General features: G+C 42.0%; 1 protein-coding gene across 1 annotated transcript in view; it reads left to right on the top strand.

The window, feature by feature from the left end:
- Positions 1 to 446: 446 nt before the first annotated feature.
- Positions 447 to 14,078, top strand: part of LOC311226152 (kinesin-like protein KIF11-B) — a gene marked incomplete at both ends in the record, with an annotated part of 39,668 nt that continues 26,036 nt past the window's right edge. Inside the window, 8 exons of the mRNA XM_084311525.1 lie at positions 447 to 499; positions 1,987 to 2,007; positions 5,488 to 5,605; positions 5,902 to 5,999; positions 8,666 to 8,744; positions 8,886 to 9,059; positions 9,842 to 9,966; positions 13,020 to 13,110. Of these exons, the coding sequence (XP_084167651.1) occupies positions 447 to 499; positions 1,987 to 2,007; positions 5,488 to 5,605; positions 5,902 to 5,999; positions 8,666 to 8,744; positions 8,886 to 9,059; positions 9,842 to 9,966; positions 13,020 to 13,110 (759 nt within the window). The remainder of the gene's footprint in view (positions 500 to 1,986; positions 2,008 to 5,487; positions 5,606 to 5,901; positions 6,000 to 8,665; positions 8,745 to 8,885; positions 9,060 to 9,841; positions 9,967 to 13,019; positions 13,111 to 14,078) is intronic.

The following is a 14,078-nucleotide window of genomic DNA, read 5'->3' on the forward strand; positions in this document are numbered from 1 at the left end:
GGCGACGCCGGTATGAGTACAGGACAACCTACTCTGCCTGTGATTGGCTAGTACCTTACGCCCCTTACCTGCGTTGCTAGGTTACGCAGATCCTTCTGCGTGATAGGTAGGACTCTAGGAATATCAGTAAGCCAATCAGAGGCAGATACTAGGGCGGGTCATTTCGTCGTCATCCTACAGGCTACAACAGCGTTTGTATCTCACGGAGGAGATAAAACTGGGAACGAGGTCAACAGCGCCAGGGCGGGCACAGCTGACTCAGTGGGCGGGCCGGGCCCCCCAATGCCCGCCCATGGCGCCGGGTCTGATCCCCGCACACAATCAGCAACACCTGCGTTCAATAATGAAGCCACTTGAGTCCCTGCTCCTGACGTCATCACTTCGGCCCATTCACATCACAATATAAAGTGTTGTGTTGACAGTGTGTTGAAACTTGAACTTGAAACATGGCTTCGAGCAGCAAACCAGATGAGTATTGCCGAGTGGTCGTCAGGTGCAGGTGAGGAGAACAGGCCTGCATCTCAGGGGTTTGATTGATTGATTGATTGATTGAAAACGTTTTAACCGATTGCAGAATTGGTACAGTAGGCCTACAGCTCAATAGCTCAAACTGCTCCCTCCTGACTGTACATTTTTTTATTCCCCCCGGTCCTCCGGTAGAGGTGGAGGTTTAGCCTCTGTGTTCAAATCCTGCTTCCAGTGCCGCCTGTCCCAGCCTGTAGCAAGCTACTCTAGCTTTGAGCTGCAAACATTTGAACTGCACCTGTCGTCTCCTGTGTTCTGTGCTGTTGTCTATCGTCCACCCAAATACAACAAGGAGTTTATCACGGACTTTGCCGATTTTCTCGCTGGGATCATGGTGAAATATGACCACGTTTTTATCTGCGGTGATTTTAATGTTCATGTCTGCTGTCCGCTGCTACCCCTATCCCGGGACTTTCTGAATCTCATTGATTCATTTAATCTGATACAAGCAGTCACTGGCCCAACACATGAAAAAGGTCATACGTTGAATGAATGAATGGATGAATGAATGAATGAGAACTTTATTTAACAGATTGCAGAATGGGTACAATACAGTACGGCTCAATACATACAATTGTTAAGGGGATGCAGACCTGAGAAAGACGTTTGTCTTGTTTCCATCAGGGTCCCTGTTATCGTTTGGTGTATCTGTCTCTATAACAGACATCTGTGCTGCACGTCTTTCTGACCACTCGCCTGTTGTGTTTACCTTAATAGCCCCGTGCCTACATAAGAATGACCATGCCCCTGCGCGCTACTGGCGCACGTTAAACCCCCTGACTGCTGTGCTTTTTTCTGATGCTTTTAACGGTTCCCCATTTCACGCCTTGGGCGCAAACTGTGTTTTTAATAGATTACCTAATTTCAATGTTTGACTCGACTTGTAAAAACATTTTAGACTCTGTTGCAAGTGGTGCGTTATTGAAATCATCTGGGGTGACACGCACCACGTGCACGCGCGCTCCCGCGAATGCGCATTTAATGTCCCCTCGCTAGGGCACAGACTAAAGACGGTGCCTAATTGCCTCTACGAATGGAATGTAACACGTCTTCACAACAAGTTAGGTGTGAATGTGTCTGAGAACGTATTTAACACACCTGACGACCGGCGCTATTGATATGCAAATAGCGAGTACTTATCATGGGGTGGCACACCGTGCTACCCCGTCCCATGAACAACGCACTTGCACCTCTCAGGTCCAAACGCAGCAAAACACTCCAAACACCATGGCTAAATCTAAATGACTCCACGCGTGCTCTCAGACGCACATGTAGGCGTGCGGATAGAAAGTGGAATAAGGATAAGCTCCACGTCTCCCTCAAAATCCTACGTGACTGCCTATCTGCATATCAAAATGCTGTCAAAACTGCTAAATGCGAATACATCTCCAAATTGCCACAAGCCCCAGATTCTTTTCAAAATTCTTAACTCCCTCATTAACCCCCGTGATGTCTCCCCAGTTGTGCCATCATCTGCTCTCTGTGAACGTTTTTTAAACTTTTTTATTGATTCTGGAAATCCCGCCATTCTCGTGCTTTTAGAGCTTACAGCCGCCTTCGACACTATAGACCACACTGTCCTACTGTCGCGCCTGGAAAAACATGTTGGCATCACAGGCGTCGCCCTAAGCTGGTTCAAGTCCTACCTGACTGACCGGAGCTTCTCAGTCCAGCTTGGAGAATTCTTCTCTTCAGCGGCCCCACTTACCTGTGGGGTGCCCCAGGGGTCGATACTGGGCCCCATCCTCTTTTTATTATATATGTTGCCCTTAGGCTCAATCATTGCAAAGCACAACATGTCCTTCCATTGCTTTGCCGACGATGTGCAGATATATCTACCCCTACAAGCAAAAGGCAAGGTCACATTACAACCACTGCTAGATTGCCTGGCTGATATTAAATTATGGATGAGTGCAAACTTTCTCAACTTAAATGAGCGCAAAACAGAGATGATTTTATTTAGTAATGATTCACCTGACCCTACAGCCATTGCCCTAGGCCCCCTGGGCTCAAATATCCGCTCCTCTGTCAGAAACCTCGGAGTAATCTTCGACAGAAATTTTAAATTTGATAAGCAGGTTAGTTCGGTGGTCAAAACTAGCTTTTTCACCTCAGACTCCTAGCCAAGACCAAACCATACCTCTCCCAGAAGGATCTGGAGAGGGTTATCCATGCCTTTATCTCGACCCGGCTGGATTACTGCAATGCGTTGTATGTCGGCATTGACCAGTTGCTGCTTCGTCGCCTGCAACTGGTACAAAATGCGGCTGCCCGCCTGCTTTCCGGTACCAGGAAACGTGACCACATTACACCAGTTCTGGCGTCTCTCCACTGGCTCCCCGTCCGTTTCCGTATTGATTTTAAACTTTTACTGACTGTTTTTAAAGCACTACACGGGCTGGCTCCACTGTACCTAGCTGAGCTCCTACATCACCCCACCCCATCCAGAGCCTTAAGGTCTGCTGACCAGCTGCTGCTGGAGGTGCCTAGGACCAGGCTAAAAAACAGGGAAGATGGAGCTTTTGCTGCTGCTGCCCCCAGACTCTGGAACAGCCTCCCCCACATAAGATCTGCCCAGAGCCTGGAGGTTTTTAAATCGTTGCTCAAAACACACCTCTTCTCCCTGGCCTTTGACCAGAGCTAGCCCAGCATCTATACATGACGTCAGCTGTCACTCTGCACTTTTTATCAAATTTTCTTGTCTCTTTTATTGCACTTTGCCCTTGCTTTCCTATATGTACTGTACTCTACCTCTTTTTCTAGTGTATTTGTATTGCATTGTATGTGTTTTTATCATGTTGTGAAGCACTTTGGTTTGGCTGTTAGTCATTTGTAAACGTGCTATATAAATAAAACTGACTTGACTTGACTACATACAATTGTTAAGGGGATGCAGACCATGCAGACCAGAGATACGTTGGTCTTGTTTACATCAGGGTCCCCCATTTTTTCAATTCATCATAGTCACAGTGATCCACTTGGATAAACAAAACATTGCTGTTTCACTCTGCATTGCTGGTGGAATACGTTAGCCCTAGCCCCTAATCGAGACGTATCGTTAATCGGATTTGATTCAAATTCATCGTACAGCAGATCAACCAGATTGAAAGGTAACAGTAAAGTGCACAACACTAGCCACTATGAATTGAAAATGGGGGCCCCTGATGTAAACAAGACGAATGTCTTTCTCTGGTCTGCCATCCCTTAACAATTGTGTGTATTGAGCTGTACTGTATTGTACCCATTCTGCAATCTGTTAAATAAAGTTTTCGGCAGGTGGCGCACGGAGATTACGTTCGTCACCAACACCGGGAGACACTAGGATTCGCCTGTTCGAATCCAGCTCCCGGCGTTGCTATCAGCTTGGCTGTCCTCTCACGCTGATACAATTGGCTGTATCAGGGGGTGGGAAGCTGAAGGGTGGGTCCTGGGCGTTGTGGACAGCGACCCCTACAGTTCGGTCGGGGCGACTGCTCAGCGAGGGTTGGATCTGAGGAGAGATAGTGTGGCCTCCCACACGCTACACTCTCCCCGGTGAGAACCTGCGCGGCCAGGTTGGCCTGCCCCAGGCTGCACATGCGTTGGAGGAAAGCATGTGACAGTCTCCGGTCTCCCGGACCAACAGTAGGGGAAAGTATGCAACAACCAGGAAGGGTGGGATGGGAGAAAAATCGGGAAAAAGGAGGGGAAGAAAGATAATAAAAAAAAAAAAGTTTTCATTCATTCAACAATATCCAATGTAAGACGTGATTATATGGAATATATAACGAGCTACTGAGTAAATATGCTAATCATGTGTGTGTGTGTGTACAGTGATAAAAGTATAAATACACTCGTATAGATTATACTAGCCAGTGGTATAAACTATGTATGGGATACATATAGATATAAAGTGTATGTATATGCAGGTGTGTGTACAGTATATCTATATATATTATAAGATAAGATATTCCTTTATTGATCCCCTTGGGGAAATTCAGGCAGCAAGGGGGGGGGGGGGGGGGGGGGGGGTACAGGTAGTAAAAACAACACAAGCAGTGTAAACAAATGGGTCAATATAATTTACTATCTAACTAACTGAAAAAAAAGAGAGAAAAATATTCATACAGATATAGATGCATGTATATACAGTGTTATTGTACATGGCGATCTTAGTGTTATATGGATAGACTATAGGTTGAGGTAGGTAGTTAGGAGTACAGTGTAAGGCAGTATATAAGTATTGATTGAGTATAGGTAACAAAGTTCAGAGTTCATACAGTATGGGCAACAGAGCCTAGAGTATAAGACACAAAGTACCTTTGAAATTTCTTTGCAACACCTGTACCGTACGACAAGCGTTTTGATAAGAGAAAAGCGAGACAGACTTAATTGTAGGATTTTTCAATGGTCGTATATAAGGGACGGACTCGTCCAACCATGTTGGCGTGCATCACAGTCCCGAAAGGGGCTAGGAAAATATGAAATAAAAACAAGATTTCTACATGACAGCTGATGTGTATACTGTATACTCTTATCAATAATAATAAAACAACACTCATTATGTACTACAACAACCTGCTTTGACCCTCCTGTAGAGGGCCTACTGTCCAGTTTATTGTCAAGTGTCTCCCAGGAACTTGTCCGTGTCCTCTGCCTCCTCCCCTCGGATAGTGATGGGAGTTGGGGCCTCTTCTGGCTCTGTTTTTAGGGTGTGCTCCACAAGACAAAAGATAGCTGCATATAGAGATGTGTGAGGGTCCATCCAAATGGTCAATAGTAGCACAGTTGTCTCGATTAGGTCTATTACACACACACACAAAAAAAAAGAATCGATTAACTAATAGGCTACTTTCAGAAAAATATTTTTTAAATCCTTGATCGCCAAGAGGATGTCATTGTTTACCCACCATAATTTCACCACTACATCACTTCACAAGTTAACGTTTTTCTGCACTTCATTCTCCCGGACCGTTTCTCTAGACCCTTTGATCAAGAACTCAAGGCAAACTCCCATGGGGTCATAGACTGTGATCCGAACCGAAAGGAGGTTGTTGTGAAAACCGGAAAAGCTGAACGAAAGACTTACACATTTGACATGGTAAGTGGCCAAGTACAGAAGTGTTGATTCATTGAAGCATCGTGGGTGAGTGGGGGGCCCTGGGAGTACTGTAGTGGGAAAATAGGGACTTAAAACGAAGATGATGATGATGGGAGTGTCTCCTGGTCACTGGCAAACCCAGGTTTGTATTTGGTCTTGTCAGGAACACATTTCCATCAAGTCCAATTTTAAGGCCACTATCGATCGTTGGATAGAACACAGAGCGGACATTTTCATGTGCAAACCATTGTATGCTTCCTTGCGTCGTAACGTTTCCTTTTGTTCTGCCTGTTCAGGTGTTTGGCCCGAACGCCAAGCAGATTGACGTCTACAGGAGCGTAGTCTGCCCTATTCTGGATGAAGTCATCATGGGATACAACTGTACTGTGTTTGCGTAAGTAGTTGCTTGTGAAATTGACTAATCTCAAACCCCACAATCTTTTCTCGATCCTCCAATCTCAACTGTCTTACCTCTGGCAAACCTTGTTTGGGTTCTATGGAGGATCAAGAAAAGGGTGCAAGGTTTGAGATGGTCAACTGGTGGTGATGTTGCACGTTCAGCATGAGGATCATTGACCATAACAAGTTTAGGCTCTTACCTGCTACATTTCTAAATTCCTTATGTGAGATTTTATTTACTTAACCTTAACACATTCGGGGCCAAACCCGCGATATCCCGGTTTAACTCGCCGAACGCTGGGCGCCAAACCCGAGAAAAGTCGGGTTTCGTTGTTATTTCTTTTATTCGATATTTCCATTCATAATTCATCCATCCAGCCTGATGTTATCATTGGGAATGGGTCTGAGCTCGCAAAAGGCCAATACCGCCGCCTAACGCCTTGCACTCCATTTGAAACGATGTGGCTTAGTGTCTGGGCCGAGCTGTGGCGTGCGGGCGGGGTCTAAACACTCCGGCAAGACCAGCGCTTATAACTAGGTGTAACGATGCATCGATTAATCAAAATGCATCGATTCTAATGTGACGAATCAACTGCATCGATTTGAAAATGTTAGAAGTGATTATAATCTAAATGTATCTAAATAAAAAATAGAATTTTGAGAAATCAATTTAATGTTTTTTTGTGTGTATTGTTTTTATTGACCTATAGTCCATTCATGCTGAGTGAATCAGTTCCCCCAGCCACATTTGTGTATTCAAATTTTTTTGGGGAATTAACTGATAGGAAATGACCGTAATCGAATTGAATCGTGGTCAAATGAAGAGATTTCATGATGCATTGAATCGTTGCCTGAATAATCATAATCGAAATTAATCATTGTGAGGTCGCATTGTTACACCCCTACTTATAACGGATGCATCGACGAGGGTCCCCGACCCCCCATTCATGTTCAATGCTGGATTACGTTGGAAACACGCTCGCGATCAGTACTTGGAATGGCAATCAGATAATTGGATTATTCTTTTTGCAGTACATCATAGACAAGGTAAGGGCTATATGTTGTCAATCTTGCGTTGATCCGATAATTCTTTCCCCGCGATCGGAGCGTGTGTGTGTGTAGCATATTCCGTTGGTTGCGATCAAAGCACGGAGGGGCGGCTCCCCCCCCCCCTTTCATGCATCCATGATGAAACATAATACCAATAATCTAGCATTGATTTCAGATTGATTATTGATCCAGGCGAAACGATTTATAGTTGAATGCAGTAAAACGCTGTTTGGCGGAGTTTCCTGGGATTACACAGAATTACTCTGAAACTATACTCACCACGGTATAAAACGGGAATGTATTGATGAGAGAATTATCAGTTTTTTGCATCTTGACCAGAAGTAACTCAATGACAATCGACTATCATTAGATCCATAGCTATAATATTTAATATAGTTTTAGCACTGCAAACACCGGCATTTACCCCCATTGCATTACAGCGCTGGCACACAGGGCCATACGCCCACAGCGACCTCTGGCGTCCAATGTGTTAAAGGCCCAATCCATAATCCATATATATATATTAAGGCTGTCAATCTATTAAAATATTTAATCTGATTAATCGCATGATTGTGCTTAGTTAATCGTGATTAATCGCATATTTTTTATCTGTTCTAAATCTACCTTAAATGGATCTTTTTCCAGTTTTAATACTCTTATCAACATGAGATAGTATACTCGTTACTTGATCGTTATTTCTTTTATTCGCTATTTCCATTCATAATCCATCTAGGAAGACTGTGTAACCATAGGGAATGAGTGTGAGATCGCAAAAGTCCAATACCGCCGCCTGGTGGTATGCGGCCGATGTTGCACTCCCTTTGAGACTCTGGGCTAGATCCACAAAGAATGGATTGCACAGTGCTAGTTGCACCCTACTTACAATTTATTATGAATTGAAAATGGGGGACCCTGGTGTAAACGAGACGAAAGTCTTTCTCTGGTCTGCATCCCCTTAACAATTGTGTGTATTGAGCCTTACTGTATTGTACCCATTCTGCAATCTGTTAATACAATTTTCAATCAATCAAATTTGATTGATTGAAACTTTTAAGAGATTGTAGAATGGGTAGAATATATATATATATATATATATACATACAGCAAATGACTAGCCCCACCACCAAAAAAACGAATAACTGGAATGAGGACAACATTTACATTTTCTAGTTGTTTGAGCTTTCAATGCAAAGTTTTTAATTGTATTTGTTATGGTTTGGGACTGTAAAAAGTTTGTTGTTGTTTGTAAACATTGGACCAAAAACACATATATTCTGAAAATATTCTGCAAATCAAAGTCTTTGTTAATTGTAAACGGACTGCATTTTTATAGCGCTTTTATCCAAAGTGCTTTACAACTTATGCCTCACATTCACCCACCAACGGCGGGGGCAACCATGTAAGATGCCAACCTGCTAAAGTGTCTTGCTCAAGGACACTTCGACACGCTGCAGGGAGAAGCCGGGAACAAACCGTGAACCTTCTGATTACCAGACTCTACCTCCTGGGCCACTGTTGCCCCATGTATGATAATGTAACATACCCTAATTGTATGTGGTGTCTATATATATATATATATAAAAATCCTAATTCATGTTCTGTATTCTTTAGGTATGGGCAGACTGGAACCGGGAAGACCTTTACCATGGAAGGAGAAAGATCTCCAGATGGGGAATTCACATGGGAGGAGGTATGTTTGTTTCGACACACTCCTGAAATCTGCCTTTAATTTCTATTAAGACACATTTTCTTGCCTTTTCACCATCGGCGACGCCGGCTTTGGGCATTGTCCTGGTCACACTGGCTCTGATATTTGCTGCTCGTTCCCCAGGACCCGCTCGCCGGCGTCATCCCCAGGACACTGCACCAGATCTTTGAGAAGCTGACGTCCAACAGAACCGAGTTCTCTGTTAAAGTGTCTATGCTCGAGATCTATAATGAGGAGCTGTTTGATCTGCTCACAACCGGCTCGGAGGTGGCGAAGTTGCAGATCTTTGATGACAAGGTAGATGCCAGACGAGATGTACTGTATTAATCTGCTGAACAATTGAAGTGGAGACATTGGGTGTTATTTATTTCCTTAGGTGTTTGAAATTAGGACTTTTGTGATAAATCAAACATCACTTATAAAAGTATTTAACAAATACTACTTGTATAAACTTGATACTATGTCGTATTGTGTAATAAATGAGAGTCCATGTTATCCAAATATTTGCATAGGTAGTAGTACTTGCGAGGGCAGTAGATATTTGCCGAGATGTATATAAATGTCTGAAACAAAATGACTAACTAAAATTCAGAATGTCATGTTATCCACTTCAACCTAATGACTGCTTGTTCCTGTCAGGAAGGGTGTGGTGGCGATGTCATGGTATCCATAGCAAGCAACTAGGGATGCTCGATATTGGCTTTTTTACCTATACCGATATTGTCAAACTCTTAATTTCCGATACCGATATCAACCGATACCGATATATGCAGGGTTCCCCCCCCCCCCCCCAAAAAATGGAATAATTTCAGGTAATTAACATTACATATCTCTTGTTGTGGAATTAACACAACATTATGCATACTTTTGACAATAAATAAAATCAGAATTTGTTCTTACTTGCTTGCCTGGGTAAATAAAGGTTATAGAAATGTAAAAAAAAAAAAAAAATCTTTTTGAAAACCGATACCGATATTTTCCGATATCACATTTTAATGCCGATATCGGCCGATAATATCGGTAGGCCGATAATATCGGACATCCCTAATAGCAACCTAATGGCTATCTGTTCTCATCAGAAGGGTGTGGTGATAAAGGGTCTGGAGGTGTTCACGGTCCACAACAAGGACGAGGTGTATCGGATCCTGGAGAGAGGCACCGCCAAGAGGAAGACCGCCGCCACGCTGAGAAACGCCTACTCCAGGTACTTCGGCCTAATTTGATTGGAAATGTAAATACACAAAGCCCCAGTAGTTTCCAATGTTATCTAAATAAAATGTTGCATACAATTCCACAGTAAACAGCATTTTAGTTATTGCTTCAATGGCAACAAAGTTAAAGGAGAAATCGGTGGCCGTTGATTTTGGGCAGAACTTAACCCCCTTGACCCCCCCTTCCCGACGAGTCCTTGGGTCTAGTTTTATATGATACTAGTACCTTCACTTTAGCTTTATATCTGACTCTGCGGTCTCTTGGAGAGTTAAAATAGTTTGTATGATGGACCAGGGGCGTATCTAGACCCAGCACTTCAGTAGGGCACAGAAGGGCACCAAAAACTATGAAGCGTAGCGCGACCGCGAGAAAAATTTGGCCGGTTTGTGGGTGAAAATGGGTGGATTTTGTAACTATTTTTTTTAAACTTTATTTCGGTTTTAGGGTTATGTTATTTAATTATTTGGGGGAGCCAGCCCCCCAAACTCCTGAAATGCATAGAAATCTATGAAATAAATAAAACAATCTGACATTTATATTAAAAAGAGCTAGCCCCCCAAACCCCTAAAATACATAGAAATCTATGCATTTGGGAACAGTTACTATATATATAGTCAAGAAAGCATTTAGTCATACTTAAAGTTTAAAGTGCTTTACTTGCATTGAACATTGCATTGAACATTGAGGAGACATCATTAGAAAGCACAATGTATGTTTCCATAGTTACGCAGATTACACACAATTGTACATCTCCGCTGAACCAAATTATCACACAGCTATAAACTCCATTTCCGCCTGTCTCTGAGCAATAAACAAATGGATGACTAACAACTTCCTAAAATTAAATGAGGGCAAAACTGAAATCCTACTAGTCGGTCCTATAACAAAAAGAGAAATGTTACAGAGCAATATGGGGCAACTTACTCCTTGGATCAAACCCAAAGTTACAAGTAAATAACCTACACTGGCTTCCGGTAACATTTAGAATTGATTTCAAGGTCCTCCTCCTTATATACAAAGTATAAACATTGCGATCATCTACTATTGAAGGTTCCAAGCCACAGTCTAAAGAAAATCGGGGATGCAGCCTTTGCTAACTATGCACCAAAGTTATGGAACACACTACCTATGGACATTAGGGAAGCTAGATCTCTTAATATTTTCAGAAATAAGCGAAAAACGTACCTCTTCACCATAGCCTTCTAATACACCCGCTGTTGATTGTACTGTAGCACTATTTTACTCTGGCCATTCTATTGCATAATCTTACTATCTATTCTACTATTCTATTATTGCACTGTATTATTGGTGTTACAAAAAATAGCCTGTTGGAGGATTTCAACAAGATAAATGCGACAACATTGCAAAATATTTCACTAATATTTCAAAGTAAAGTAAAAAATATTATAATAATTATTTGATCATGTTAAATTATCATTTGATCATGTTAAAAAAGGGGAAATAAAAAACATTTGTTAAAAAAAAAAAAAAAAAAAAAATTTAATCACTGGGGATTAGTAGGGCACGTGCCCTACTGATAGTGGTCTAAATACGCCGATGTGATGGACGTATTCATATAAAAACCTTTTTCATGTGAAGCTTTAGGCCTTGTCCAGACTAAAACGATTTTGATCTTTTTCGTTTTCATTTTGTTTATTAAAAAAAAAAAGTTTCCGTAAAAACAAAACCGTCTCGAGAAATAAGTGCGTGCCACAAATTTACAAAATAAATGTCTTTCCTGTTTTAGACGTCGCTCTTTTATTTTGAAACCCCCCGACCGGAAGTGTTATCGTTGTTCGTTGTTGTGTCGTCCGGTTCTGTGTTTTTGAGCTAATGTAACGTTAGTTTCCAAAGGAGTGGAGAGAGACCGTGGCTCGAACTACCTGTGTTGTATTTAAGTCATTGATTGATGTTTAACTTGTCCCTGTGTCCAGTCATTTCGACTAGCAAACGTCTGTATTTAACGTTACCTCAGGATACCAGGACACTTTTTGTATCACAACAGTACTGTATTTGCAAATCTGATATGTCATAAATGTATAGATGTAGCAGTACTGTCTATCTGTATGTCATGTATGTCATATATGTTATGATGAATTGAAAATGGGGGACCCTGATGTAAACAAGACTAAAGTCTTTCTCTGGTCTGCATCCCCTTAACAATTGTATGTATTGAGCTGTACTGTACTGTACCCATTCTGCAATCTGTTAATACACTTTTCAATCAATTCAATCAATCAACCACTGTCTATTGTATTTAGTTGGTTAGCTATTTAGCTAATGTTGATAGCATTGAATAGCATCAACGCTAGCAGGCTGGCTACAGCTCAACACCAGCCATGGGAATACTATTTACAAAATTATGGAGGCTTTTTAATCGTCAAGGTAAGAGAGGATTTGTCATGATTAACTGAAGGCGTATGCTATGGAACAATATGTGCTTGGCTACTACTTGGGTTTTCAGAGAAAGGCCAGCTATGTGACGCTAATCTCTAGCTAGTATCGTGTATTGCATCACACTAGCCTCCCGGTGTTCAATAAACACTTCTAGCCAGGACATATAAGACATATATGTATCATGTTTATTTTTTGTTCGCTGGGCTTGCACATCATGCGGATTAAGGGAGATGTCAATCTGTTGTCGACGGTGGTAGTACAGGCACAATACATTTAGCTGTAAAAGCCTGATCAAGCTCAATAGCTTCTGTAACACGAACGCAACTACTCTGTATGATGCCATTGTTGTTGTGATGTGGGAGTTTGCACACGTGGGTTAAGGGAGAGGTGGGCTATCGCGTCAACGGTTCAGGAAAAGACTTGTATCGCTTGTAAAGACGGCGACGCAAGGGGAGCGTCTTCAGAATTGCGCACTCTGGAAGCCGGTTTCAGAAAATAGCGTCTTCAGGCTATCGGAACGCAGTTCCGTGTGGATGAAAGGTGCACTGCATACGATAAAATACTTTGATTGATACGACCGAAATCGGTTTAGTCTGGACATGGCCTTAGTCTTATTCTATTCTTCTCACCTTTTCTTTCTTTCCCTAGTCGTTCCCACTCTGTGTTCTCGGTGACCATTCACATGAAGGAGATCACCCTGGAAGGAAAGGAGCTTGTGAAGATCGGCAAACTCAACTTGGTATTATACCAATTCATATGTTGAATGAATAATGAATGGGTCCTTTCATGACATTTTTCTTGTCATCAAGCTGGTATAGTGAAAAATTGTACTATAAAGACAAAGACATTAAGTGCAACAGAAGTCAACAGACCTTGACTACCAAACGCAACCTTTAGATTATTCCATCCGCCTGTCTTAGCTCAACTGTCCAGAAGGTAATTTGTGCATTTCATGTCATGATTTGTAATTTAAAGGCAGTTTCTTTGACCCTTTCAGTGCTGTAAGTGCATCAGTAGATTTCTTATGTGGGGCATCCAATGGGAATCCTAACCCCAGCCAATAATGCCATGTTCTACCCATAGTTACAGTGGAGAGGGAACTAGCCTAGATGGTGTTGTTCATGTATTGCTCTATGGTTCCCAAACTTTTTCAGCTCGAGACCCAAAAGAGAAATTTGGTGTTTCCCCGGGACCCAAACTTACAAAAATACATCATGAATTGCCATAACATACATTTATAAACTACTGATAAAGAACGCAACAAACCATGAATTTAGAATGTATATGAAATGTATTTACTTAATTATAAAAGTACATCACAGCAATAATCTGAGTGTAATGTTAAGTTGCTCACCACCTCATAACATACAATTTTGTAACACTTTTAGATGAACAAACGTGTTCTAATCTCCTATTTCTCACTCCTTTTTCAACTCTCCATTTCTTACCCCCCTCCCTCAGTCCCTCAACCTTAAACCCCAACATTGAGCAACATTCTGATTAATTTGTACTGACTTATTTTAAAATTCTACTGACCTGAACTCATGTTAGATGGAGGTATAATATTTCATCTATGGCACAATGAAATCTAATGAGGTATGTGGCTGGTTGAAGTTTTCAACCAGCAGATCTATTCTGGGCATGGTTTTTGAAAGTGCTATTCTGAGGTCATGCTGAGCATTTAGTCTGTTTCTGTATTTGTTTTTC

This window comes from Notolepis coatsorum, assembly GCF_963971535.1.
Source record: "Notolepis coatsorum genome assembly, chromosome: 3".
In the NCBI taxonomy this organism is placed as follows: Eukaryota; Metazoa; Chordata; class Actinopteri; order Aulopiformes; family Paralepididae; genus Notolepis; species Notolepis coatsorum.